General features: G+C 43.1%; 1 protein-coding gene across 3 annotated transcripts in view; it reads left to right on the top strand.

The window, feature by feature from the left end:
- The window catches only part of LRRC3B (leucine rich repeat containing 3B), a 63,604-nt gene extending 36,984 nt beyond the window's left edge, over window positions 1-26,620 (top strand). For 2 of the 3 annotated variants that reach the window (XM_076331154.1, XM_076331155.1), the window contains exon 2: window positions 15,328-17,060. In XM_076331154.1, coding sequence (XP_076187269.1) covers window positions 15,491-16,270 — 780 coding nt within the window. In that variant the 5' untranslated portion in view covers window positions 15,328-15,490 and the 3' untranslated portion in view covers window positions 16,271-17,060. Of the gene's footprint in view, window positions 1-15,327; window positions 17,061-26,192 lie in introns of those variants that run through there. The other variant, XR_012994707.1, reaches the window with a different exon arrangement.
- Window positions 26,621-27,639: the final 1,019 nt, after the last annotated feature.

Here is a 27,639-nt window from a genome sequence, read left to right as displayed (position 1 = left end):
TACAGTTGGCCTGGGCCCATCGATCCAGCCTGTCCAGGTCCCTCTGCAGAGCCTTCCTACCCTCGAGCAGATCAACACTCCCACCCAACTTGGTGTCGTCTGCAAACTTACTGAGGGTGCACTCGATCCCCTCATCCAGATCATTGATAAAGATATTGAACAAGACCGGCCCCAAAACTGAGCCCTGGGGAACACCGCTTGTGACCGGCCACCAACTGGATTTAACTCTATTCACCACAACTCTCTGGGCCCGGCCGTCCAGCCAGTTTTTGACCCAGCGCAGAGTACACCTGTCTAAGCCGTGAGCCGCCAGCTTCTCTAGGAGAATGCTGTGGGAGACGGTGTCAAAGGCCTTACTGAAGTCCAGGTAGACCACATCCACAGCCTTTCCCTCGTCCACGAGGCGGGTCACCTGGTCATAGCAGGAGATCAGGTTGGTCAAGCAGGACCTGCCTCTCATGAATCCGTGCTGGCTGGGCCTGATCCCCTGGTTGTCCCGCTCATGCCTTGTGAGCACCCTCAAGATGAACTGCTCCATAATCTTCCCTGGCACCGAGGTCAGGCTGACAGGCCTGTAGTTCCCCAGATCCTCCTTCCGGCCCTTCTTGTAGATGGGCGTCACATTGGCAAGCCTCCAGTCGCCCGGGACCTCCCCCGTTAACCGGGACTGCTGATAAATGATGGAGAGCGGCTTGGCGAGCTCCTCCGCCAGCTCCCTCAGCACTCTCGGGTGGATCCCATCCGGCCCCATAGACTTGTGAGTGTCCAGGTGGCGTAGCAGGTCGTTGACTGCTTCCTCTTGGATTATGGGGGGTTAATCCTGCTCGCCATCCCCCTGTCTTCCAGCTCAGGGGGCCGAGTACCCTGAGGATAACTGGTCTGCCTGTTAAAGACTGAGACAAAGAAGGCATTAAGTACCTCAGCCTTTCCCTCATCCTCGGTGACAATGTTCCCCCCCCCCCGCATCCAATAAAGGATGGAGATTCTCCTTGGCTCTCTTTTTGTTGTTAATATATTTGTAAAAACATTTTTTGTTGTCTCTAATGACAGCGGCCAGATTGCGTTCTAGCTGGGCTTTTGCCTTTCTCATTTCTTCTCTGCATGACCTAATGAGATCCCTGTACTCTTCTTGAGTCGCCTGGGCCCGTTCTTCCACAAGTGGTAAACTCTCCTTTTTTTCTGCGTCCCAGCAAAAGCTCCCCGTTCAGCCAGGCCAGTCGTCTTCCCCTCCCGTTCTTCTTACGGCATATGGGGACAGCCTGCTCCTGCGCCTTTAAGACTTCCTTCTTGAAGAACGTCCAGCCTTCCTGGACCCCTTTGGCCTTCAGGACTGTCTCCCAAGGGACTCTCTCAACCAGCGTCCTGAACAGGCCAAAGTCTGCCCTCCGGAAATCCATGGTTGCGGTTTTGCTGGCCCCCATCCTTACTTCACCAAGAATCGAGAATTCTGCCATTTCATGGTCGCTAAGCCCAAGATGGCCTCCGACCACCACATCTCCCACCAGTCCTTCTCTGTTTGTAAACAGCAGGTCAAGCGAGGCACCTCCCCTGGTAGGCTCACTTACCAGCTGTGTCGGGAAGTTGTCTTCCACACACTCCAGGAACCTCCTAGACTGCTTCCTCTCTGCCGTGTTGTATTTCCAGCAGATGTCCGGGAAGTTGAAGTCCCCCACAGAGGGAGGGACAGAACAAGGGCTAGCAATTGAGAGACTTCTGCCAGCCACTTGTAGAACGCTTCATCTGCCCCTTCATCCTGGTTGGGTGGTCTATAACAGACTCCCAGCAGGATATCTGCCTCGTTGGCCTTCCCCCTCATCCTTACCCATAGACACTCAACCGTACCATCATCACAATCGTTGAGCTCCATACAATCGAAACACTCCCTAACATACAGGGCCACCCCACCGCCTCTCCTTCCTCGCCTGTCCCTTCTGAAGAGTCTATAGCCATCCATTGCAGCACTCCAATCATGAGAGTCACCCCACCATGTTTCTGTGATGGCGACTAAGTCATATCTATCCCGCTGCACAATGGCTTCCAGCTCCTCCTGTTTGCCCCCCATGCTGTGTGCATTGGTGTAGATGCACTTGAGCTGGGCTATCGATTTCGCCCCCGGCATCGGCATGCCACCCCTAGGCTCATCTCTAGTGAGCCTGGTTTTATCCCCTTCCCCCTTCGAACCTAGTTTAAAGCCCTCTCAATGAGCCCTGCCAATTCATGAGCAATGATCCTTTTCCCCCTGTGAAATAGCTGGACTCCATCTGTCGCCAGCAGGCCCGGTGCCCACGATCAAAAAAGCTAAAATTCCTCTGATGGCACCAGCCCCTGAGCCACGTGTTGATCAGGTGTGTTTTCCTGCTCCTTTCAGTATTCTTCCCTGCCACTGTAGGGATTGAGGAGAACACTACCTGTGCTCCTGATCCTTCAACCAGTCGCCCCAGTGCCCTGAAGACCCTTTTGATCACTGCAGGACTTCTCTCTGGAAGTAGTAGCTTCTACTGTCCTGGCTTCTTTCCTTGCAAATTCCTTGTGCCATAGATTATTGCTCTGTGTTTATGTCACTGGGCAGTTGTGCATGGAGAGAAACAGCTTTGGTTTCCTGTGGTGTAACACAACAGGGTAATCTAGATCCCAATTAAAGGCAAAAGTATGTGAAAGTGGATGCTAAACTGCTGCTGCGGCACTGCCTCTGGTCACATCTGTATTTCCTTTTGAGGAGTCTAATGCAAGAGATGGTCTCATCTGTGGTGACCTGTCGCGGTCCTGGGAACCTGCCCTGTGGCAGAGGATCAGCTGGAAGAAGCAACTTTCAGTCATGCTCTGCTTCGTTCTCCTCCTCCCTTCCCTGTCTTACTTTGGAGTCTGTAACACATCTTATTTCTTCTAGGACTCCCTAGTGCCTGGGTATCTGCTGCCAGCAGCTGTCTTGCTGGCTGCTTTGTGCAACTGTTGTCAACTTTACAAAGCCGCTAGCATGTTCCTTGCTGAATGGTCCCTTCAGGTTTGCATGCTTATTTCTGCCTTGCTGACTTTATTATCAGCACAGCTTCCCCAGCCTAATTACAACTTCTCTCTTCCCACTGCCTACTAAGTTGCAGGGACATTTGGATGAACCTCAAATGAGCCTGAAGATAGCAGTATGCAGAACCAAATAAGCACCCTTCAAAGTGGAAGAAAGGTCTCTAAATGGTCTGAATCTTGCTTATCTTTGCAAGGCAGTACTTTAAAGGCCTATTAGTTTCTGATAACACGGTTTTTGGGGGGGGGGGGTTAGATTTACACTTTGCAAAATAAGAATGCGATTTTCAGTTGGACAAGGACACCATCTGCAGTCAGCAGATGCAGTTATCAAGATTAAATTGCAAGACTTGTCACTGATTATGCTGGTAGTCATTGAGGTGATCAGTGTAATTATCTTGAGATCAAGAAGACATTTTCTCTGATATGGTACTGCAGAATTAAGTTGAAGGAGCATCCATCATTAGCTACTGGGTAGAATCAGGGAATGGCTCAAACCAGGCAGTTGTCTTTTTCACTTTGATCACATTATTTTATAGTATGGGAGAAAAACAGATCAGCAAATACTGTGAAATTGACCTTCTATGTTGAAAACATTTTCCATTGGATTCTATCAGATTTATTGAAAACTTACTGCATTGCCTAATCGTGAAAGGCTCCTAGGCATTCAGTTCACAACCAGACTTTAGAACAGACTTTAGTCTGGGTCTCTTTACCCAAGGAAGACAAAGTATTTCCACTTCAGGTTATTTTAAGCTTTCGGAGTATAATTTTTTTTCTAGTATAGATCATATGGAGGATTGACTCAGCTGCTGATGGAAAGGGTTTCCTTGCCAAACAGAATGGTTGTTGATGTTGTCACAGAAAATGTGACCAAGACTCGGTAGAATATAATCCCAAACTCTAAAAATGTTTTTGACTCTATTGCACGCTAATAATTAATCTAGGAACAAATGATATGGCTTTGGAGAACTCTTTACAGACAGTCGTTCATCTGTGGTGGAGCATTTTCCTTTAGCGTCTGTAGTAAGGTTCTTCATGTTCTTATATAGTGGTAAAAAATCCATTTTGCAGGTATGTTTGCTGAGCAGTAACTGGCATATCTTGAGCTATTCTTCTGTAGATTGTCAAGCCAATTTCTTGCAAATACAGTGATAAATGATGTTCAAGAGATGATGGTATTTATCTTACATCTTATGCCTTTCATTTTTAACTTAGTTCATGTTGTCACTACATATGCACTGTAAATGTATGTAATGTTTTGTTTCCTTTTTCAAATGGCATAGATACGCATACAAAATATTATTTATATTTCCCAGCAGAGTATATTGCTCAGGGAAGGGATGGGAGCCTTTTGTAGTCCAAGTCATATGAAGAGGATGGAGGAGATAACTGGGAAAAGTAGGCAGCACTGAACATCTTCTAAAAAGCAAGTGATGGTGACAGTGGAAGAATAAAGTCTTACTCAGTCTTTGTTAGGGCTTGAAAGAAGGAGGTCTAAGAGCATCCCCAACAGCTGTTCCTTTAATTTCCATCAGGCATATCAAATTTCATTCCCAAGAAATGTGTTGCCACAGAAGACTTCCAAGAGCAAAGCATCATAGGAAAGATAGGAGATAATTGGTAATATTTTTCTGTCACTGATCTGTTAATATACCTGCTAAGCTTCACAAAATTATTTATCAGCTGAGAGTTATAATTCCTGATTTGAGATGAAAAGGGAGAAAAGTCAAATGCATTTTTTAACATGAACCCAGCCCATCAGTCTTAAAGTGCTGATTCATTTGCCCACACAGTATAATTAGGTAAGCTGTTAATCTGTAATAAGGAGTGATACATTCAGTGATCTCACCATCAGAAAGTAATTATAGCTTAAAATGTTCATTTGGCTCTCCTCAACCATTTTATTACTCTGTGACTGTTAAGAGAGGGTATTCGTAGCTTAAGATCTGTAAACTTTTACCTACACAGTTTGCTTCTGCAACTGAAAGTGGTTTGCCATGAGCAGTTGTTAGAAGGATGTCTATACTGGAAGGTTTCTGGGAACAAAATGTTGAATAGCATTCTGAGTCCTGTCTTAGGGGAGAATGTTATAGTTTAAGTACATTTGGTGTTTCATTGGATAATTAATCCATTATGTAATTGGAGTCCAGGCTCACACTGATTAATCATGACATTTCAATTATTCATTGAATCAGTGATCTTTTGCACCCCTTTTTTCCCACCTCATTTGCTCTAGAAGCCACCTTGTTGGCTTCTATTAATTTCTCTTCTTACTGCTTTAGGATTTCCTCTTGCTGTGTTCTGAGATCCTGAAAATCTTCCACTACCGGAGACTTTCATCTGGGCATTTAAATCACCTGGCATCTTGCAAGCAGCTCTTGGCTTCTCTCTGGTTTGGTGCTTCATAGCATTTTAACTGCCTACCTTCAAGGTAGCTGTGCTGTGAAGCAGCCCGGCAGCTGCACTGCATTTGGGGAATGCAGGGAGAGATGCGTGAAAGACAGAGGTTGCCAGCACCCTGGGTCCCGAGACTTGAGACCAGATTCTTGTTTTATCGGCTAAACTGAATTTCTTGAGTGTGTCCCGGAGCCGACAGAGAGGGTCGAGTCACCCAACTTGGCGTCTGTCTGTGCAGCTAGTGAGATTGCCCTTAGCTGCGGCGTGCCACAGTGTCTTCCCCACTGACAGTACACAGGCAGCGTTTTTTTAAAGGATTGTATTTGTCTGGAGGAATTCACTTGGTACCCATGAAATTTGTTGTTCTGTAGCGCGCAGACAGCACAGAGATCAGAAGTGGCTGCTGCGTTTTCCTTCGGGTCCTGCTGCTCCCGCTCAGCTCCAGCTCGCAGGTATCCTCACTTTCTGGCTCGGTACCAACTCAGTCAGTCACATTGCCATGGTGTAGTTTTATCATATGTCCATAGGGAAGTGAACAAAATACCTTTTTTTTCTTTTTTTTTTAATTACTGTTGTTTTGATACTGTCACTTTTGAGCCATCATAACAGGCAGACCAGTTATCCTCGGGGTACTCAGCCCCCTGAGCTGGAAGACAGGGACGGCGAGCAGGATGAACCCCCCATAATCCAAGAGGAAGCAGTCAACGACCTGCTACGCCACCTGGATGCTCACAAGTCTATGGGGCCGGATGGGATCCACCCGAGAGTGCTGAGGGAGCTGGTGGAGGAGCTCGACAAGCCACTCTCCATCATTTATCAGCAGTCCTGGTTAACAGGGGAGGTCCCGGACGACTGGAGGCTTGCCAATGTGACGCCCATCTACAAGAAGGGCCGGAAGGAGGATCTGGGGAACTACAGGCCTGTCAGCCTGACCTCGGTGCCGGGGAAGATTATGGAGCGGTTCATCTTGAGGGCGCTCACAAGGCATGAGCGGGACAACCAGGGGATCAGGCCCAGCCAGCACGGGTTCATGAGAGGCAGGTCCTGCTTGACCAACCTGATCTCCTTCTATGACCAGGTGACCCGCCTAGTGGATGAGGGAAAGGCTGTGGATGTGGTCTACCTGGACTTCAGTAAGGCCTTTGACACCGTCTCCCACAGCATTCTCCTAGAGAAGCTGGCGGCTCACGGCTTAGACAGGTGTACTCTGCGCTGGGTCAAAAACTGGCTGGACAGCCGGGCCCAGAGAGTTGTGGTGAATGGAGTTAAATCCAGTTGGCGGCCGGTCACAAGCGGTGTTCCCCAGGGCTCAGTTTTGGGGCCGGTCTTGTTCAATATCTTTATCAATGATCTGGATGAGGGGATCGAGTGCACCCTCAGTAAGTTTGCAGACGACACCAAGCTGGGTGGGAGTGTTGATCTGCTCGAGGGTAGGAAGGCTCTGCAGAGGGACCTGGACAGGCTGGATCGATGGGCTGAGGCCAACTGCATGAGATTCAACAAGGCCAAGTGCCGGGTCCTGCACTTCGGCCACAACAACCCCATGCAGCGCTACAGGCTTGGGGAAGAGTGGCTGGAAAGCTGCCTGTTGGAAAAGGACCTGGGGTTGCTGGTTGACAGCCGGCTGAACATGAGCCGGCAGTGTGCCCAGGTGGCCAAGAAGGCCAATGGCATCCTGGCCTGTATCAGAAATAGTGTGGCCAGCAGGAGGAGGGAAGTGATCGTGCCCCTGTACTCGGCACTGGTGAGGCCGCACCTCGAATACTGTGTTCAGTTTTGGGCCCCTCACTACAAGAAGGACACTGAGGTGTTAGAGCGTGTCCAGAGAAGGGCAACGAGGCTGGTGAAGGGTCTGGAAACAAGCCTTATGAGGAGCGGCTGAGGGAACTGGGGTTGTTTAGCCTGGAGAAAAGGAGGCTGAGGGGAGACCTTATCGCTCTCTACAACTACCTGAGAGGAGGTTGTAGTGAGGTGGGTGTTGGTCTCTTCTCCCAAGTAACTAGCGATAGGACGAGAGGAAATGTCCTCAAGTTGCGCCAGGGGAGGTTTAGATTGGACGTGAGGAAAAATTTCTTTACTGAAAGATTGGTTAAACATTGGAAGAGGCTGCCCAGGGAAGTGGTTGAGTCACCATCCCTGGAAGTGTTTAAAAGACGTGTAGATGAGGCGCTTAGGGACATGGTTTAGTGGGCATGGTGGTGTTGGGTTGACGGTTGGACTCAATGATCTTAGAGGTCTCTTCCAACCTTAATGATTCTATGATTCTGTGATCATCTAAATCCTGGAACAGATTTAGAGTAAGATGTAGAAGAAGGATGTACAGGACAACCCAACGTGTAGCTTACTGGAAGGTCTGTACTAACCGGTAGTATAAGATTGATAAAGGATAGGATGTATGGAAATAGTTCTTCCCATGGATATCTTCCCTGTTTTGATTCTTCGTAAATATGCCATCTGCAGTTGTTTGGGAGTAGTGGTGATGAATCTCTGTCTTTGGTTCAGGTAAAATTGTCCTGTCCTCAGTCCTTTAGCAAATTGGACTGTTTGGGTGGGCTAATCACCTGTGACTTTTAGCCTTTAGTCTCCATCTTACGGCGTTCTTGTCAATACTAATTACGAGGTAATATTTTTAGAGATAAACTAGTGTATGGCATTTTATGACAATATTAATGGCAAAAAAAAGGAGTACAAAGACATAAAATACAGCTCTTTATGGATGTGGAGTGTAAGGCAGGTCTGTGTGTGCTGTAACAAACACTGGCATTACAGGAAGAAGAAAGAGTTCAAGGAAAGCAATCCATTAAAAAGAGGAGTATTTTCTATTTCAGTGGATAATTTGCTAAACCTGATTTAAAACAAAAGTATTCAATATGGCAAAGTTAACACCTATTTTAATAGAGAATAGGAGACGAGGTTTATCAGTGAGCATCTTTTCTATATACCAACATAGTCAATGTCTTAAAAAGGGAAAAAAAAGTTATAATAATGTCAGGTCTTTCAAAACTATGAAACATCTCAGTAATTGTCTCGAAGTCAGATAAAACAATGATCTTTTTACAGTGTTCCCTTTTAATGGATTCTTAGTTATAAAATTTTAATCTTTATTCAAAGTGCAAGTTTGCTCTAAAGGATGTCTAAAAAAAGATCCCCGTAGGAGTCTTTATTTCCTGGGCTTTTTTAATTTCCTATCAAACTTCCGCTGTTTGCCACAAGAAGGTTGTTACTCTGAAGGTTAGGAGTTTACTTAGACTGGGCTTGAAAAGTCGAGCTGGTTTTTTAGGGATCTCTTGAAGGCTTACTGGGTGTGCAGCTGAAGCTGAGCATTTCATTTGAAGATGGTAGAGCTGCACACATAAATACGAGGAGTTTATAGATTCGTACATGAGTTATATGGCTTGTACATGAGGAAGATGTGTGCAGTCCATCTGTGGTGTGGAGTGCCAACAGTTGCTCACAGGGACACCTTTGGTATTAACTGAAAAAACAGTGACATTTGTGGTAGACTCTGTGATCCCAAGGAGTGTGGAGCACTGCGGTGCCATTTGGGATCTGTTTTCAAATGAGGGCTTCTCCAGGTACTGTGCCTAAAGTTAGTAGCAAGGTCATTTAAGTTTTCCAGCTGTACATCATCAGAAGCGTGTTATGGCTGGGCAGGTGAATTGTGCACCAGACCTTACAATCCACATTCTTGGTAAGCTGGGTTGTACGTAATTTTTTTCCAATTTTTCTGGAGGTCGAAAAGTGACAGACCAGACAGATTGAGTGCAGTCATGACACACCCAACAGGCCACCCCCTATGGTTTATCTGTTGGCTTCTCCCTTTTGCCTCTTCCCATTCTTGCTTGCTCATTTGTGCACGTAAGCTACAGCAGCAAGAAATTCCTCTCTAATCATGGCACCTTCAGTAACCACAAATACAAATTGTGCATGCAGATGCCGAGCATCTCTAGTTAGCTGTGACCCCTTTGACATTGCTGGAGTAACGGATGCAATCTTTTTCATCAGGGGATCCATCTTTGAAGACAAGAAGAGACATTATTCTAGTACCTTACATTATTGATAGGGAAAATGGAGTTGCTATCACTGCATTTCCTTCACAGGGAGACGTGTGTGTGCCATGCAGCTCTCTTTGCACAGGACAAGAGGATGGTGTAGTTGCTCATGCCAGTGAAGACATAATTTAGCTTACAGAATCTGCACAGATGATCATGCATGAGATGGAGATACCACTTGGCATAAGAGATCAGCAGTGAAAACCCTTTGTAGCCAGACTTTCTGACCCTAGAAGCCACATAAAAAAGTCTGTTGGTGGCTGACAGCTATGGTCTCACTTTCATACTGTGCTCCCAGACTTCACTCCACAAGCTTGCCTTGCTCCTGTGCCCTCACTGCTTCCCCCAGGATCCCAGTGCTACTGCAGTTACCCTTAATACCACTTACGCTTTTGGGATACTGCAGTCCCTCTTCATCTGCTGGGCACCTTGCATACTTCTGCCTCTTGTTTTTTAGTAACTCATTTTGTGCCATGACTTTGTAGTCCCATGCAATCTCTGAACCTAACCAGCAGGATGAAAACTTCTTGTAGAGCTGGGACTGTACTCTGCCCATTGACAGTGCTGCACTCTCCAGTTCTTGGGATTGGGCTCCAAGGGGGCAGATGCAGCTGACTGGCCTGATCAGATATCTGTGATCAGCCCACCAGCCCCTGGAGCCGGAAGAGTGAAAAGAGAGTGAACACTGCACAGTGGGTAGGGACAGGGACATGATGGGAAGAAGCATGCCTTCTGTGCTCAGAAGGAGACCGTGCTTCAGCTGCAGCTTGATGCCATAGCACCTTCTGTCTTTTTTCTCAGCATCCCATGACATCACATCCCAAAGAAAGAGCATCTTCCAAAACACCAGCAATATTTATCCAGTTGTTATTGCTAGAAGAGCACATTGTGCCCAGTGCCTGTGGTGGTTGGCTTAGGGAACCAAAATGGTTTTTAGGATCATATCTTTCTTAATTTTCCTATTTCTGCTTGTTTGTGAATGATAACAACAACAACAAAACTTAAAAATCCTCCCCTGTCTCTTATCACTGGAGAATCCTTATTATCTGTGATCCAGCGAAGGCCAGTGTGGTAATGACTGCAGAGAGCTGCTGCTGATTCTTCCCATCAGTGTTTGCCCACAAGCAAGACAAGCGATGATGCTGTGTGTGAGTCTGGGGGTCTTAGGTTGGCGTGGACCTGTGTGATACTCTTCTACAGACTTTATTTGTGGCCCTCATTGCTGTGATTTAGGACAGAAATCATCCCATCAAGACATTTGTATTAAACATGTCGTGTCATGGTCTTGTCTTTAGCACATGAGACCTTGCTTGATGAATAACCATCAGGAAAAGGGTGATGGTTTTGATCGCTCCTCAACAGAAATGTTTAGGAATTCACCTGAAAATGTCTGAGAACTCAGGTGAAATTCAAGGTAAAAACATTGTGATATTGGAGCAACTTGAACGAAGATATTTGGCTGCCACAGGTAATTTTTGTAGTGCTAGAGAGTAATCTTTGAAGCACCCTACTGAAATCTAGATAGACAATGTATGGAGAAGGCATCTGATGAACAAGCAGGGAGTGAGTCTTTCTCATTTGGAAGATAAAAATTTCCAGGAAGAGTGTCATCAACAAGGGGCTCCGCTGACTTCATCTTGGTGGAGATGCAACGTGATCTGGATGGTTGAAGGTGTCTGTGTTTGAAATATGATGGTCAGGATACGCCTGAAGGCTGATTTTGGTCTCTGCTTTTGAGTCCTTGGCAGTGGCTGGCCTTCAAGTCCAAGGGACTGGAAGCTGCTCCACTCTGACGTTTTTATGAGGGCAGAGGCAATGTGGAGGGCCAGTGACAAACTACTCACACATGTGTGAGCATTTGGGTAATGACTGAAGAGCTGCCACGTGGACTCTGAAAGTCTCTCTACCATAGTAGAAACCACTTTTATTTCCCCTTGCCCTTCTCTTTTGTTAAGTCTGATAAATCAGACATCTTTAACTATATATATGATTCTTTTTTTATGCATCTTTTATTGTCTTAGCATTGTCCTAAACAACAAAAACTGTTAGTCTGTTTCACAGTGTCACTTTATGCTGTTCTGTGTGATGGCTATACTATTTCCTGTACTCCTGTATCTTGCTCTGAGGACACAACAGCATAAGTTAATATTGAAAGTAGTCTTGTCATGGACTTTCTATGTGACTTGGCTAAGTTTGCAGGCCCTTTTTTCCAGGTGGGTAGTTGGAGGCACTAATGCTTCTTTACATCACTCATTTCTTGTGGGGAGGAGTTATTAATCAAATACCAATTTAGTAATATTGCATTCAGGTGCTAAGATACAGTCTCTGCACCTTGCTTGCTGGAAAGGCAAACATCTGCAAGAACCTGACACCTGAAGCTCAGCAGAAATCTCACTGTGTATTAAAAGCAAATGTGCTTTCCATGAGGATTTCAGGTTTTGTACATTTTCCTACACTGTTGAATGTTTGTACTGAGTGAATGGTCTTGGGGGGGAGCATGAGAAGAGGAAAGCTTGAAAACTGGTTTAAATTGCAAGACTGTAAAGAATTATTTTGTGAGATCTTCCCTCTGTAGTTTTATTGCCCTGCAATATTTGACTTGTATGTTAGGTTTTCTATGTTTGTACTTGTATTTTAGAAATGTACACAAAACGTCTTTTTATACCATGCTGTTACCTGTGCTTGTACTATTGCTGTCATTTCTCTGTGCCTTCATTTACTTTTTAATTTATTTTTCTTTTTTCTTTATTTGCCGATTTCTAATTAATTCATATATTTGTTTTAATTCTGTGTCTTCCATCCCTTTCTCTGCAGTCTTTAGTGTTTCTGTCTTGTGTATATCTCTTGTCTTTATTCCAACTTCGTTACCACCTTCTTTATTTATTGTGTTCCAAGCAGAGAAAATTAGATGCTCAAGAAGCCAAAAATCTTCCTTTTGGCATTACGAAGGTGTGGATCCTAGTTCTCTTTTTTTCTTGTTGCAGTCACTAGGATGCCTGTGAGTCAAGAAAGTCCTTGCTGTAAGTTTGTTGGTGAAACCCAAACCTCAGATATCCCTTGGATCAGATATTCTGATTATGGAAGTAAACAAAGCTCTGTTTCCCCTGACTGATGCTCAGTCCCATTGGATTGCTTCCAGTTAATTCACTGAGAATTTGCTGAGCTTTATTCTTGCTCAGCTAAGTTTTCTTGACTGGGTTGTTAATTATAGGTTTAAACTTGTATTTGCTCTTTCTAACAACTTAAAACATCGGGAGTTTTTCTCCCTCTTTATCCATTTCTTTAGTAATCTCTTTTGAAGGTGCATTGCTTCATTAAACACTTTCCTGCTTAGTCTGTAATGATCCTACTTTTTCCACTCTGAACACATTAATACATTAAAGAAGAAGAACTTCTTTTGTCTTCAGTGGGATGAAGATGTTCCGCATTGTCTTTGGTGTGTGGGGCCTCTTTGACGCGTGATCTTTGGTGTCATAGCTGCACTGTGGAGGACTCAGCAGGATCCATGGTGTAATTCCAGGTTGGCAGGGGTTTTTTTAGGCTGTAATGAAGCAAATATGATATTTGATCATCACGCTCTGGTGAGAACAGTGTGATTTTTATGCTTCTACAAAATTAAGCATCTACTTCTGCTTTTTGCTCTTTCACCCCAGTCCATTCCTGTGGTAGGACTCCAGTATTTTTGGTGGAAAGTCACTGTATACAAGTAGTCAGTGATGAGATGCTTATTCTGTGATGATGAGCTGGACCACTCATCTACTCTTTTGGTGCAGCACAGTAGTGAGACATGTAAACATGAAGGGAAAAGAAAATAGGTGGCTGTTTTTCCAGGGGATGGGCCTTCTTGTGGCAGCACCCAGGGCTGCGGGAGGGAGGAGCAGATGCCAGCTTGGAGCTGCGAGGGGGAGCAGCTGCCAGCTCCAGCTTGGCCTCCGAATGGGCTGCACATTTTAGCAAGTACTTAGCACTTTTGGGCAGGCTGGGAAAAAACAACTTCTGTAGCTTGTCTCCTTCTGTAGCAGATTTCTATCTGATCTGAAGACCAAGCACTGCAGTGACCAAAGAGCTGCAGAGAGAAATGGCAAGGATGCACCCAGTGCAACAGGCTTCTTTCACGTAAACCCTGTTTCTTCCACAGAGGTCCTGCAGGACTCTGTTGATTGTGGAGGTGCTGCCTCACCTCCATTTCCTCATAGGGAGCTTTTCATGCTCTGCTTACTTCCCTTCTTAATGTTTCACATTTCCAGGGTTAACTTCACAATTTCTCATTGCTAACAATTTCCTTTCTTCTTAGAGTAGAAGATTTCTGTGTTATGGAGTCCAAGTGTAAACTGATCAATAGATAAGTTGAAGAGTAGTGGTGATACACGACTACTCTTTGCAGTAGTTGCAGTGAGAGTGTGCTGAGCTTTTGCCATTCCCGAGCCATAGCAATGGAGTAATCACACATAGTGTACATGTTTTTGAGATGTTTTGGTTTTTTCCTGTGGGGTTACTGACATACTAAGCCTCAGCAAATGGGTTAAATAAAACTTGAGGTATGGGTTTGAAATACTGCATGACACATCTGATCCATATTACTGTGATGTGCCAGAAACTGCAGTTAGTATGCAAGTTCTGCAGACAAAAATGATTGCAATGCAATTTCTTCTTTTTCCTGTAAAATCACACATATCCTCCCTGCAGGGATTTTGTTGTTCACTGGACTACACTGTGGGTTCGGGGGGAAAAAAAATTCATTTATATGTAAATACAGCCTGAAGGCTGCAAATATCCAAGCTGCTATGAAGACAGAGGGCATGTACGTGAAAACAAATAGACCTGTTGTGGTTAGAAAATTCATAGTTTACCATAATAGGGGGGGAGAAATAAATGAGATTGTCTTTGAAACCTTATAGGTCAGCATTTCAGACTTCTGTATTTGTGCTCCAATTAAACGAGAAAATGGAAAAGCTTCTGGATATTTACTGTTTTTAAGCCAACTTGACAGGGGAGAAGCAGAAACAATATTTTTCATATATTCTATTAGCAAATTACATGCCATGAATAAGATTTTTTTTTGTTTGGCTCGCACATAGGTTTGTGTGAGTTTTATTTTGGTTGGGGGGGGGTGTGAGTTTTTGGTAATTGTTATGTTTCTTTCTTTTTCTCTCTGTTAAACGAAAAGAAAATTTTCAAGAAAACTGGAAGTAGAAACTATTTCTGTGGGTCTCATAGCATTGTCTCACAAAATGCTGGAAGGTACAGGAAATCCAGCGGTCAAAAGCAGAAGAGAAGGAGGGGTAGACAAACAAGGAGATAGTGGATGTTTGTGGTATCTTGTAGCAGCATTTGGTTTACTTAATTTTTGTTTCTTGATATAGTAAAAATATTTCCTTGCTGAAGTGCTTTTATTTGGACTTACAATAGCATAAATTATTTTGAGATAAGTTCACATTAACCACCATGAATTCCTCACTTACCTGTCACTGTTGCTGGAGATCCAACTCTTAGCTCCTATTAATGCATCTTCTACTTTAGCAAGGGAAAATGTAATTTAGTTTTATAGCTGTTCTAGAAAAGTCTGTGATAAAAACAAACCAGTGCCTCCTCTAGTAAGTATTAAAGCCCAAGCCTGTGCAATTAGTAATAAGTGTAGTTTATCCTCTTAAAAATGTACTGGGGATTTATGTACTAAACTCAGATTAATGCTTATAGGAGTTACCTAAATAAATCCTCTGGTGCACTGATAGGATAATAGATTATTTATTTAGTGTTGCATTTCACATTGACTTCATTTTATTTCTTTTTTTTTTAATGAAAACAAAATTGGGATTGGAGTTTGATATAAGGAACTTGTTTTCCTTCCTCTCTGTAGGTGTGCTTCTAAGAAGATTATTGACCATGAGGAAGCCCACATGTTAGTCAGTTTGTACTAATCCCACCGAAGAAAATGAAGCCACGTTTCAGCTTTGCCGATCCTTTTCCCACCACTGTTGGCTGAATGAGAAGTGGTCGTGTGATTATGCTGACACCCCAGCATGCATTTGGTAGACCTGTGGTTAACTCGTTCCCTCTCCATGTGTCTGCTCTTACAAAGTTTTGTCCTCATGATACTGTGCTTTCATTCTGCCAGTATGTGCCCGAAAGGCTGCCTATGTTCTCACTCTGGAGGTCTGAACGTCAGCTGTAGCAATGCAAACCTCAAGGAGATACCCAGAGATCTTCCTCCAGAAACAGTCTTACTTTATTTGGACTCCAATCAGATAACATCTATCCCCAATGAAATTTTTAAGGACTTGCACCAACTGAGAGTCCTCAATTTATCAAAAAACGGGATTGAGTTTATAGATGAACATGCCTTTAAAGGGGTGGCAGAAACCTTGCAGACTCTGGATTTGTCCGACAACCGGATTCAAAGTGTGCACAAAAACGCTTTCAACAACTTAAAGGCCAGAGCCAGAATTGCAAACAATCCCTGGCACTGTGACTGCACGCTGCAGCAGGTGTTGAGGAGCATGGCCTCCAACCATGAGACGGCCAACAACGTCATCTGCAAGACTTCTGTGCTGGATGAACACGCGGGGAGACCGTTCCTCAACGCTGCCAACGATGCTGACCTCTGCAACCTTCCTAAAAAGACTACCGATTACGCCATGCTGGTCACCATGTTTGGCTGGTTCACCATGGTGATCTCATATGTGGTTTATTATGTCCGGCAAAATCAGGAGGATGCAAGGAGGCACCTTGAATACTTGAAATCCCTGCCAAGCAGGCAAAAGAAACCGGACGAAGCCGATGACATTAGCACTGTGGTATAGTATTCTGTATACAATGACTGCCTTTGTGATGGAAACTAGATTTGGATGACACTAAAACCAGAGGTTTACTTCTAACGTTCATTGTAAACATTAAGACTTTTGGGATTTTTTTCTGTTTAACTGAATTATACCACTGTTGAGCTTTCTAACAGAAAGTTTTGTCCGGGTGGTATACTTTAATTATTTCTCTGGTGGTATCCTAAAGCAAGTGAATTAATATGTAAACATTAGTTTAGACCCATTCCACTATTTAATAACGAAATTTATTTTTTTAATTTAAAAACCAAATAAAAGCTTAAATTTGAACCATGTAAAACAGAGTAATTTATTGATCAGAAACATGTCCAGTGCCAGAGCACACTTGGTTTGATCAGTGCTTGCGAGGTAGAAGAGAGGAGCCATGACAAAGTTGGCTGTGAGAGTTCCGGGCGTGGAGGGTCCCCGAAGGGCACTTCTCTCCCTGGGGTGCAAGATGAAGAGCTGGTGAATGGTAGCCCATTTTTGGGGCTGCTTGCCGTGACAGGAGAGGGGCGCAGTGTGGGGAGAGCAGAGTGCCCTGACTCCAGGTGTAAGGGACCGAAGCTTGGGTAAGACCCGGAGGGCATTTCGGCAGCACTGGGGAGGAGCCAACATGAAGGAGCTGCATTGCAGGACATCGAAGAGAGGTAAGCGGGGAAACGCGGTGGGTTTTCATCTTACACCCACGTAACTGCCTCCCATGAGCTTCAGGCAGGTGTCCCCAGCACTGGGGAGGACAGCAAGAAAGCAAGAGCAAACCTAGTGTACTGTTCAAACTAGAGTACCACTAGTGATGGAGAAAAAAAAAAAGTTAAATGAAATTAGTGTTTTTGATCTGTATATTGGTTCATAACTAAAAGTGGCTTTATTTTTTAGGGTGCGGCCTTTTTAAAAAAGCTGAATGAAATAAATGAATATATAGGCATAATAGGGCATATTCTATTGTGTGTTAGAAAATATTTTTGTATGATTTTATGGATAAATGCTTAGGAAAATACAAAGCCCATGCAGTTAAACTCAGCCTTGAATATGAAATTGATACTTTAAAGCTCTGCTGTCTTTAAAAACATGATGGTTTTCTCTTTTCATAGATAAAGTTTTCAAAGGGAACAAACTCACAAAAATATATTCCTCTTGTCCTTTATTACCATAATAAAATTATATTTGTCTCTGGGTCCCTATAGATCCAGTCTAACTGACATTGGAATATGGATTGCAGAAGTGTGGATTAAAAAATGTGCAAAATGCTGCTTTGCAAAATCAAGTGTTAAAGAACAGCCTTAAAAATACTAAGAAAACTCCAGAGTCATCTCTCCCATCAGATTGTCCGTTATTTCTGTTGCAAGTGTATTCTTTTCTATTTTGGAGGGCACAAGGGGTTTTTATCTTATTTCTTTCTGAACATTGTTAAAAGAATATATAAAATTTATTCGAAAGGAGGTGAGAGAACAGGGAAAAAAAGACTTTTTTTTTTTAAAATGTGCTTAGAGTCAACTTTTTATGTCATCTTTGTGGGCTGAGTCCTGCCTGGGTAGCTGTTCTTGTGACTGACTTAGCTATTTGCATTGTTTTATCTTGATGAACAGTTTTTGGCATATTTAGAGAATGTTAACATTAGTAAAGGCCATAGTCTTTCAAAAAAATACCTGTTCTCTGATATTTCTGCCTCCCCCCTTCCCCCCCCCCCTTAAGTAAAAATTCTGTTTTCTAAGGAGAGGAGGCTGTTGATTACACATCCTGTTTAGTTTGCATTTTATACCTTCCTTTTCTCAAGCTCTATCTTGCTGAACTTTCCAGCATCGCCAAAGTGCCTCCCCCAGTTCCCTGAGGCACTGCGTGGCCTCCTGGAGGAGCCAAAAGCAGTAGGGCTAAATACACATGTGATTCTGAAGAGAGCAGTTAAAATGTTATATTGTACTGGCAATATAACAAACCCTACTGAACGGGATGTGTAGTGCCTCTGTGTAGGCTGAGCCAAGTTCATTCCTGATACAATTCTCCTAATTTCTCTCCTTCAGGGTAAAATTTGTCTTGTTTCTATTGCTGTGTTCCCCAAGCGATACTTCTGATCCCAGCTAGTATGCTACTTTTGGAAAAAGCAGGGGAGACTAGCTAAAAGAAGGGACTGAGCTGGAGGTACTAACTTAATCAAGAATCCAGTGCTGTTTATTCACAACTAAATGCAGAAATTTCTCCACAAAATTTGGACAAAATTATTTAAACAGCAACAATTACAAAAATCTGGACAGTCTTAAAACACTTGCAGGTTTTTAAAATTTGCTTTCAAGCAGCGTTTAAAAAAAAAAAAAAAAGTCTCCCCAAAACTGACTGGCAAAACTATAAATAATTTATCTTTAGTTTTTCCATTTTTCCACTTTATTACTTGATCCGTAAGACTGGTTCTGGAGCTGGTACAGTTTTGTCCCAGCTGAGCTTCTGACTCTACGTGTTTAAATCCTGACCAAAACCAATTTAAACCAAGTTAAGCAGTACTCTGTAGAAAGGCTCTGGAGGGATGGTTTCATATCAGTTCTGCAGGTCTACTGATTTTTTTTAATTGATTCCCTATCAAACATCTCTCCTCACAAAACTTTTCCTTTCTTCTTTTAAAGCCAGTACTGAAACCTCTGTTTAATATCTGAGAATCAAGGCAATGCTCTGACAACCCATAGATGCAAACTCGTCAAGCTGAGTTTAGCTGACAAGGAAAATGAATGAAATCACTGTTCCTCCACTGTTCCTTGACAGTGCTAGTATTCCCGACAACTCAAATATTTGAGCTACATCTCTTTGTTTCATTGAAAAGAAACAGAAAAGAAGGATAAAAACCTTTAGCATATGAAGACACTTGTTTTTATCATGTTTACTGCACACCTTCCTGGCCAAAACTACTGTCTGTAGAAAAGCCGACACGCTGCCCTTTGAAGTCAATGGCACAAACTTTTTAAACTTTAATTGCGTAATACTTCAAGGAGTTATTTTATTTACCAAAACAGTTCTGCTCAAAAATGAGTAAATTGGTATATCTTTAGCTGTGATACCTTACTATACAAATACGATGAAAGGAAATAGATTTTTCCATATTCACAGGAGATAGTATATGACACAAAATAAAGAAGGAAATGCATAGCACAGTGATTCTTAATTTTTTTTTCCTTAAGATGCTTCAGGAAAAGTAGGCCTAGGGCTCAGTAGGTTAAATGTGATTCATTTCACTACCCTGATTTTTTTAAAAAACTTCCTAGTTTTTGTTTCTAAAGGGTAAAGGATAACTCTCTTAACATTTTTTTTCTTAAAACTAATGCTCATTTTTCTCTGCTAATTTTCTAGTGTTACTATGCTCTGTGGGTAAGATCTGTGATGGTGCATTTGGGCCATGTGTATTTAGGCTCATACTTTATACTTCTATTCTGTTCTCAGTTTTGTACAGAATTAGATACAGATATCTTCACCATTAATGTACGTTATGTTTTTAAGTCTTCAGTAGCAAGATTTTACACCACAATTGCCATAACTTTCAGGGGCTGAGTACGAATAGAAAGTGTGGTGGTGCAGGTTCTGGTCTTCCCAAGGAGGAAAGAGGAGAATTCTGGTTTACCAAAGAGATGCCATGCAGAAAATCCACCATAGTGTTTTTCAGTTTGAAGGGGGCAAACTGTAAGCATTAGGAAGCAAGCAAAAAAAGGGAAAGTAAAAGGAGCAGCTGGAGGCTAAAATGCTTGAAGGTATCATGGAGTCTTGCAGCATGTTTAGATGTGCAGTGGGGTCTCAGTGAATCTAAATCAATTTTAAAAAGGGTGTCCCTCTACTCCCACACCTGGAAAAAAGCTAGCATTGCTAAACAAGAGTAAATGAGATTTCAGGAGTTACAAACATAGTCTTTAAACTGTAGGAGTGAAATCTGAAGAAGGAAAATAGAAGAGCGTGTAAATTCTGGTGGGGTTAGATGTAAAGCCATAGTATGGCCAAAACAAATGGGAACATTTTTTTATAAGCAAATCAGAAATGGGAATCCCATCTCAGCAAGGGCCAAGAGCTAATCGGGTACTAAGGGAGCGCTGTGGATAGACTGGGCAAATGTTCTGAAAGAAACTCAGCTAGCATGTGAGAAGGGGAAAAATCATCCTATGAATTAGTTACTGGTTAATAGATAAGAAACAAAGGTAAGAAGAAATTGTCTGTTTTCTTGAAGGAGAATGGTTACTGAAATTTCTGAGAAGGTGTCCCAGAGATCTCAGAATGGGACCAATGCTGTGCAACGTATTTCTGAGTGATCTGGAAAAGGGAGTTAATAATGAACTGATAACATTGGTGGATGATAAACAGTTATTGAGGGCAGTCCAACCTTCAGCTAACTGTGAAGAAATACAGAGGGTTCTCACATTTCTAAGTTAGCAGATGATGATAAAATGAAGGTTGGATTTGGTGTGAATAATTGCAAAGTACTGCAGATGGCACATCCTTAGCTATGAACACAAGGATATTCTCTAAATTAGCTATAATCAAATGGAAAAAACATCTTGGAGACACAGTGGGAAGCTCTTCGATGACAAACACCAGAATTATTAGGAGGGAAATAGACAGCCGAACAGTGTGGTGGAACGGCCTGATAAACCACTGAGTAAAATCTGTGATGAACCCACATCTGGAATATTGCATTCAGTTCAGGTTCTCCTCGTCTCCAAAAAAAGCAGATCTGTAGTCTCCAAACTACAGAAGATGTAGAGAAAGGCAATAAGATAATCAAGGATATTAAGTTGTTTCCATAGGAGAAGACATCAAACATCCCCAAGCATGGGGATGAGATGCCAGAAGAAGACATGGTAAAAACTGGAGTAGTACACAAAAGGTAACTTGAGAAGGACTGATCTCTGTTTCTTGCAACAGAAGACAGAGCAGTTCTGATTAAAGAATACCAGGCAGCAGGTGTTGGGGGGGGGGGGGGGGTGGAGTTTAATATTTTTTGTTGGAAAGCATGCATTTAAATGATAAAGTACAGGATACTGTAAAGAAGAAAGCATATATTCAAAGGTAGGATTCCACAAATTCATGGAAGTCAAGGTTGCCAGAGGTTATTTAACACTGCTAGCATTGATGTAGATACAATTCTCAAGAAGGAAAGCCCCTGCTCATCCCAGGAAGCAGGGATGGTTTCCCTAGGAAAGGCTCACAAGTCTGTGCTTCTCTTACTCTCTCTGAGGGGCTGCTGCAGTTGTTTGTTGAAGAAGGGAAGGTGGGCTTGATTTTATGGCACCGAGCATCCAGTGGGATGCAAACTGTGCTGCAGTGCCCGCTCTGTGAGGCAGGAGGGAGCGTTTGTTGTGCGGACAAGGAGGTTTCACATGCGTGGAGTGGGAATGAAGCCCCGGGAAAGCAAAATCACATTTATCTGTTGGCATCTCCTCACTGTGAATTGCAGCGCTAACTGCCGAGCAGGGTTCAGGTGTTCCACGCTGAGTTGTGCCAAGACTATGTTAAGTAAAGGAGTGACAGCTTTTCACTGGGGACCTGTGGGAAAGTTATTCAGCGATCTTCCCTGACACATCGAGGTGCATTGATACTAATCTCAGCTCACCTGGTGGTCCATCTAAAATGGATGGGGATTTCCCTACAGGTTCATCATTAAAATAAGGCTAAAGAAATCCCTTCATCATTGTCTGTTTCTTCAAGTGAAAACTGGTGTGATGACTTAATAAACTTCACAGTGCCACTTATGACAAGGAAATACCCTGGCATCTTTAGCTTTGATTTGCCTGAGTCAATTAATTTGAGGAGTGAAACCAACCAACAAGCATTAAATACAGAGTGTACATGCTGTACCATGGCAATATATGAAGTAGGTGTTTTTTGCATGCCAATACATACATGAGTATGTATGTGTGCAGGTCATCCATAGAATCATAGAATAGTTTGGGTTGGAAGGTACCTTTAAAGGTCATCTAGTCCATACATCTTTCAAATCCACTGTTTCCTTGCGGTTAGTCATGTGCATGAGTGTGTCAGATATGTGTACAACACACGTGCACGCGGATAAAACAGGAACTCCTTTGGATGCTTTCATTTCCCCTATTTAATCATGAAACAGGTTGCTTTGTTGCTTTGAAGCCATGATTCACACTGCTTCCGAGCCAAGTACACCTCCGTCGTCAGCCTTTCACAATGTCCCCCCGGTCCCAGCACCAGCTGCACACAACGTGAAAGAAAACGGGGTGACACTGGCACAGCTCATCCTCTTTCTCTTTCTGAGATCCTTAGTCAAATCCATCAGTTACCATATAAAGCTGTTACAGACCTTTGTGAACAACCTTTTGTTTTCCTTCTGGCTCACAGAAAGCAATACGTTTTTCTAGAAAGAAAGATGGTTAGGTGGATGATGTAATGCCTTTTAGCTCATAAGAAACGGTCCTGTTTGTAAAATGTGCAAATGTGGCTAGTGTCCCTGGATCTGTTCTCCTCTTCTGCACTTATTAATGAGTAAGTTCTTGGCATTACAGTGTGTTTGGCTGTGTTTTTCTCCTAGGAGATAGTTATGCCCCTTGGAGGAGATTTCTTGAGATGGTTGTGAGTCCGAATACAGCTGCTAAATCCAACAAAAGCTCCGGAATGAAAAATGAGATGGTTTTAAGCTTTCCCTACTGCAGGGAAACTTGAGAAGCAGTTAAGTATTTGGGAATTCAAACATCTGTATTATTCTTAATGCTGCTGGGAGGTTTCAAACACATATTGTAAGCATCCTGCTGGTTTGGTGGGGCAGTCTCCAAGCAGATTTCATAAAGACGCGACAATCTCCAAAGCCTCTTAGTGACATATTAAACTGGTCATTGGAGGAGAAAAAAACAAAAAAAGCCCAAAACAAAAGAAGTCCCTATGTTGAACAGTCTGTTTAGGTATCTTTATCCTTCACAATTATTAGTCTCTGCCTCATAATCAAAGAGTCTGTGACCACTAGACTTTTTCATAGCTCCATCTTAATTTGGCAAAACAGGTCTTTTTAAACACATCTGCCCTAACACTGGTAGTATCTGACCTCACAGTACTAGTATTTAAAAGGCAACTGAAGTTTAACATATTAGCTAAATCTCATCTGCACTGAGGTCTGTTTGTACATCTGTCTACATATCTGCAAAAAAATGCTTAGGTATATATTAAAAATTACACATTTTCCTTACATAGGTGTGGCTATGAGACCATGCTATTTCAGATATGCTCTGAAAGTTTTTAATGTAAAAAAGCAAGGAAAAAATTGGAAAGGAAAAACAGACTCCAGACAAAACGGAGGAAAAAAAAGCCCTAGCACAACCTATTCTTGTTTCTTCCTTTGAGGATTAGCTTTGTGCTCAATGCTGCATTTTATGGCTTACCAATTTTTTATTTCTGTACCTAAGCCAGATTAACATTCACTTTCAGCAAAGTCTCTTATAAATGGAGTTCTCAGCAACAGAGAATACTGAGGCATATCAAGTTGTCTGAAAAAAACTGACTGCAACAAATAAGCTCTCTAGAAAATATTTCTATACCCTGTTAATTAAATTTAGTGGTGAAGGAAAAGAGTTGTTGTTGAATTAAGGTAATGCTAGAGAGATTTCAGATTCTCAAGTAGATGCTAGCTTTTATATTCTTAATGTGGCTGTATATGGGACAACCAACACACCTTTTTGCTACCCTATTTCAGAAGCTATGGGTCTGGTTGCTATTACAGAACACAAAACCTCCTATGTCTTTCTTCATGCAGTCACTAAGGACAAGAGCTTTGGGAAACACCGTACCTGGGAAATGCCACCCTGAGAGCAGTTTGCTCAGAGTCCCACCTCAGCACTGGCAGCTGCTTTGTTTTAGGCCATGTGTAAAAGGAGGGAAACTGCTGTTTGGATGACGTCTGTGAACCCTCTTGAAGTGACTTGGTTACCACTAGTAGCAGATACACCACAGCTCAGGATCCCAGACGGCTCATCCCTTAAAACCACAGGGCGCTTTTTTTTCCTGACAGGGCATCCTAACATGTTGGTGAACTGAATTATCTGGGTAAGCCAATTTCATGGCTACTTTTCTACAGAGTGACATGTTAGTTTTGGGACATGAAACTCTCCAGTACTATAAACTGAAAAACACCAGCATAGCCAGTTTGATTTTCACGAGGGGGGTGTCTAACCACATTGCAGCTATACTCACAATGTTAGAACTTTTTCCCTTCTCTTTAGTCTTTTGTTGTTTAATATTACCTTTGCAGTTGAATAACCTTCATAGCTCTTCATATTGTATCTTCAGCAAGCTTGTTTTCACTTATCAAAAATTATTTCCTATTGCTATGAATGGTAGACCTCACTGGGAAATATGTACATGGATGGGGATAGATTCGGTCTTTTCTCATGGTTTTTACAAGATTCATGAACTGATTAATATACTAGGGTTTTTTACAAAGAAAATTATATTTGATGTGTATACACAAGCTTTTTTAAAAATGGCTGATCAATAAATGAACAAAGTGGAATTTACTGTATTTTATTCTGAAGTCCTGAAGTAGAAAAAGACAGACTATCTGTTTGGAAGGGCTGGGTAATGTATAAAGGTATTCTTTCAAAAGACAAGCTCTGCAGTACCTTGAAACATTTATTTCTCTTCCAAAACTATGGCAACCCTGAAACTGTTGTTCGAAGCATCATACTAGATGCAAATTGTAATGCTGAAAATAATTCATTTTTAGATAGTAAAAGAAAAATCAATCTCTATCTTGGGTTCTCACATTGTGACGTACCAAAATTCCCGGTTGAACTTCAATTTGTGCTTTCTTTGTTAGGAGACTTCCTTCCCAAAACCAAGAATGCACTTTGGGCTGTATGTTAAACAGAAATTTTGCCGTTGCCATGGGATCAGCATTTCTGCAATAAATGTGTTATTGATACGGGGTGAACTGAGTGACTGTTCTGGCAATTGCTTTTGTACTGAAGGGCTTAATGTGGGTTTAATCTCTAAATAATGGCATCACACAGCTCTGCAGTGGTGCACCCTCAGACTTCTGGAGTGGCAGTGAGGAACTAGCCTTTCCTTACGCTGGTGGCAAACAGCAATGACAATTGTCTTAGCTTTTTATTGTTCATATGATAAAAGACAGATGGTGTCTTTTTGTATTTGGCTGTACATAGATCTCTCTGGAATCTGTAAGTGTGTGTGTATGAGGGCAGGCTTTCTCAGGGTAAAAAAAATGGTATTTCAGCAGGTTGACTGCATGTTATCAGCTTCCAGTAATGGGTCACTGTTCAGCCAGCATCACCCACAAAGTTACTTTATAGCAAAATTGCTGGAGTCAGCAGGCTTCTGGAAAATAACCATTATTGTTTAAATGCTTGTATTCCAGTATTTTTCCACAATTACTGCTGTTCTGCACCATTGTGTCCTCTGTGAGCACCACTGTGGAGGTGAGCAAAAAGTTGTCTTGGAAGGAACAAGCTCTAAATTTTCAGGCTCTCCTGAGGTGGTGGAGGAAAGGTCTTTCATGGAAACTACCTCAATTAAAAACATGACTACATAATTGTGGACCTGAGGAGACCTGACACACATTTCATGCCTGGCCCCTGACTGCCTGAGTAAATAGATGCTGTACTTAGCACAGAGAATAAATGGTTTTGGCTGAGAAGAGTGAGTCATTCAGAGCTGAGCTGCTTTTCCTGAAAACCCACAGAAATTCAATGATTAAATAGGCTTTACATTTGGAAAATCCTGCAGGCAAGTCTTTAATCAGTGTTGAAATGTTTTTCCTTCTGATGCCAGTAGATTTGTTTTGACACAGCATGGCGATGACTATAGGTATGGCAGTCAGTTTTAGCTGGTAGAGGCGTGTGGGTGATGACTGCTTATGTCACGTGACCACAGTATTAGGTGTCTGACAAGTGTGCTCCTTCTGCTGCAGGTGTTAGGTTGAGCACAACGGAGAACCAACTCTTCAGTACAAACTGAGAAGATGCCGGTGAAAGGTGCTGCATGGTCTGGCTGAAGATTTGGAGAGTGAGCAGATGGCATCCCTCACTGCAGGTCTGATGAAGCTGTTTCTGATGAGCTTGGTTTGAAACACCAGTTCTCATCCCTTGTGGAAAACCACGTCGATCCATGACACATGGACTTCAGCTGTTCCAGCCTCCTGTACCCATGCATGTGTATGTGCACTTGCATGGGTGTGGTAACATTCAACTCGGCTAGGTCTTGCTGGTAGGAGAGTGGGAATTTATATGCCCTACATTTTGAGTTAGGGCATATACAGATGATGGGCTTGGGCGGCAGCAATATCCTGGGGAAGCTATCCACAGGCTTGTTGGAGAGTGGGTGGGAGACGGTCAGAGGGTGCTCGCCATGATCATGTGCTGTTCCAGTTTTGATATAAGAAGTTTGTGATTATTTTGTCTTCTGTTCTCTTACTGGCCTAATACTGGAATCTTTTCTGTAAAAATGAAGGCAGAGTAATTAAATCATTACTTACCACTGCCATAACGCAGAAGCACTTAATTACTGCATGTTATATGTCATGTCAGAGCCTGCTGGGTTGCTTTTGTCTGAGGCCACTTCCCCAGGGCAAGGAGTCAGCCAAGTTCTTGGTGCATCCCTGCCCGACCATGGGGTGCCTGCCTCTGAGCAAAACACACCTTGTTCACCTGACAGCTACACTCGGGGGGAGGTTCTCCGTGTCCTTCAGCAGCAACATGGACCCAGCAAACTACCCACCTGTCTGTCAGATGTTGTGCATTTCCACATGTAAACTTCATTTCCTACCAGAGAGAAGGAGTCAAGCAGCAGGGCAGGGCAAGGAGTGGTGGGAATCTGCTCCTTGTGCTCCCAGGGAGAAAGGAGTAGCTAGGGTGGATGAAGGAGGTCCTGATTTGAAGCAAGGGGGTACGGGAATGCCTGGAAAAGCTAGTAAAACCCAGAAACCTGGTAGTCTGTATATGGGAGAAGCCCTGAGCTCTCTGCAGAGAGGGAAGGAAGGGGCGGGAAAGACTGAGGTAAGATGACTACCTGGAGAGGATACTCTGCATAGGGATATTCATTCATTCGGGGAGCTGCTGGGGGATGCAGAAGGAAATCCGCCATTCAGTAACCATGACCCTTGCTGACACCACAACTTGTTTTCTACCTCCCATAACACCATTGCTGCTGCTCTCCACTCTGGAAAGGCTGTTTGGGAGCAAGGCTGAGCTGGGAGAGAGGGACGTTAGGATGCTCATGCTCCTGATGAGGGGATCAGTTGCCCAGCCCCACCTGGCCTGGCCAGAGTGTTTCTCCCTTGCCACCTGCAACCTCTGAGGCCTCTTTGGAATGGGGACCTGGGTTGGTAGGAGGCATCCCAGTGCTGTCCCTGCTCCTGC

This window comes from Aptenodytes patagonicus, chromosome 2 (genome assembly GCF_965638725.1).
Source record: "Aptenodytes patagonicus chromosome 2, bAptPat1.pri.cur, whole genome shotgun sequence".
NCBI lineage: Eukaryota > Metazoa > Chordata > Aves > Sphenisciformes > Spheniscidae > Aptenodytes > Aptenodytes patagonicus.
This window is presented reverse-complemented; position numbering and strand designations above follow the sequence as displayed.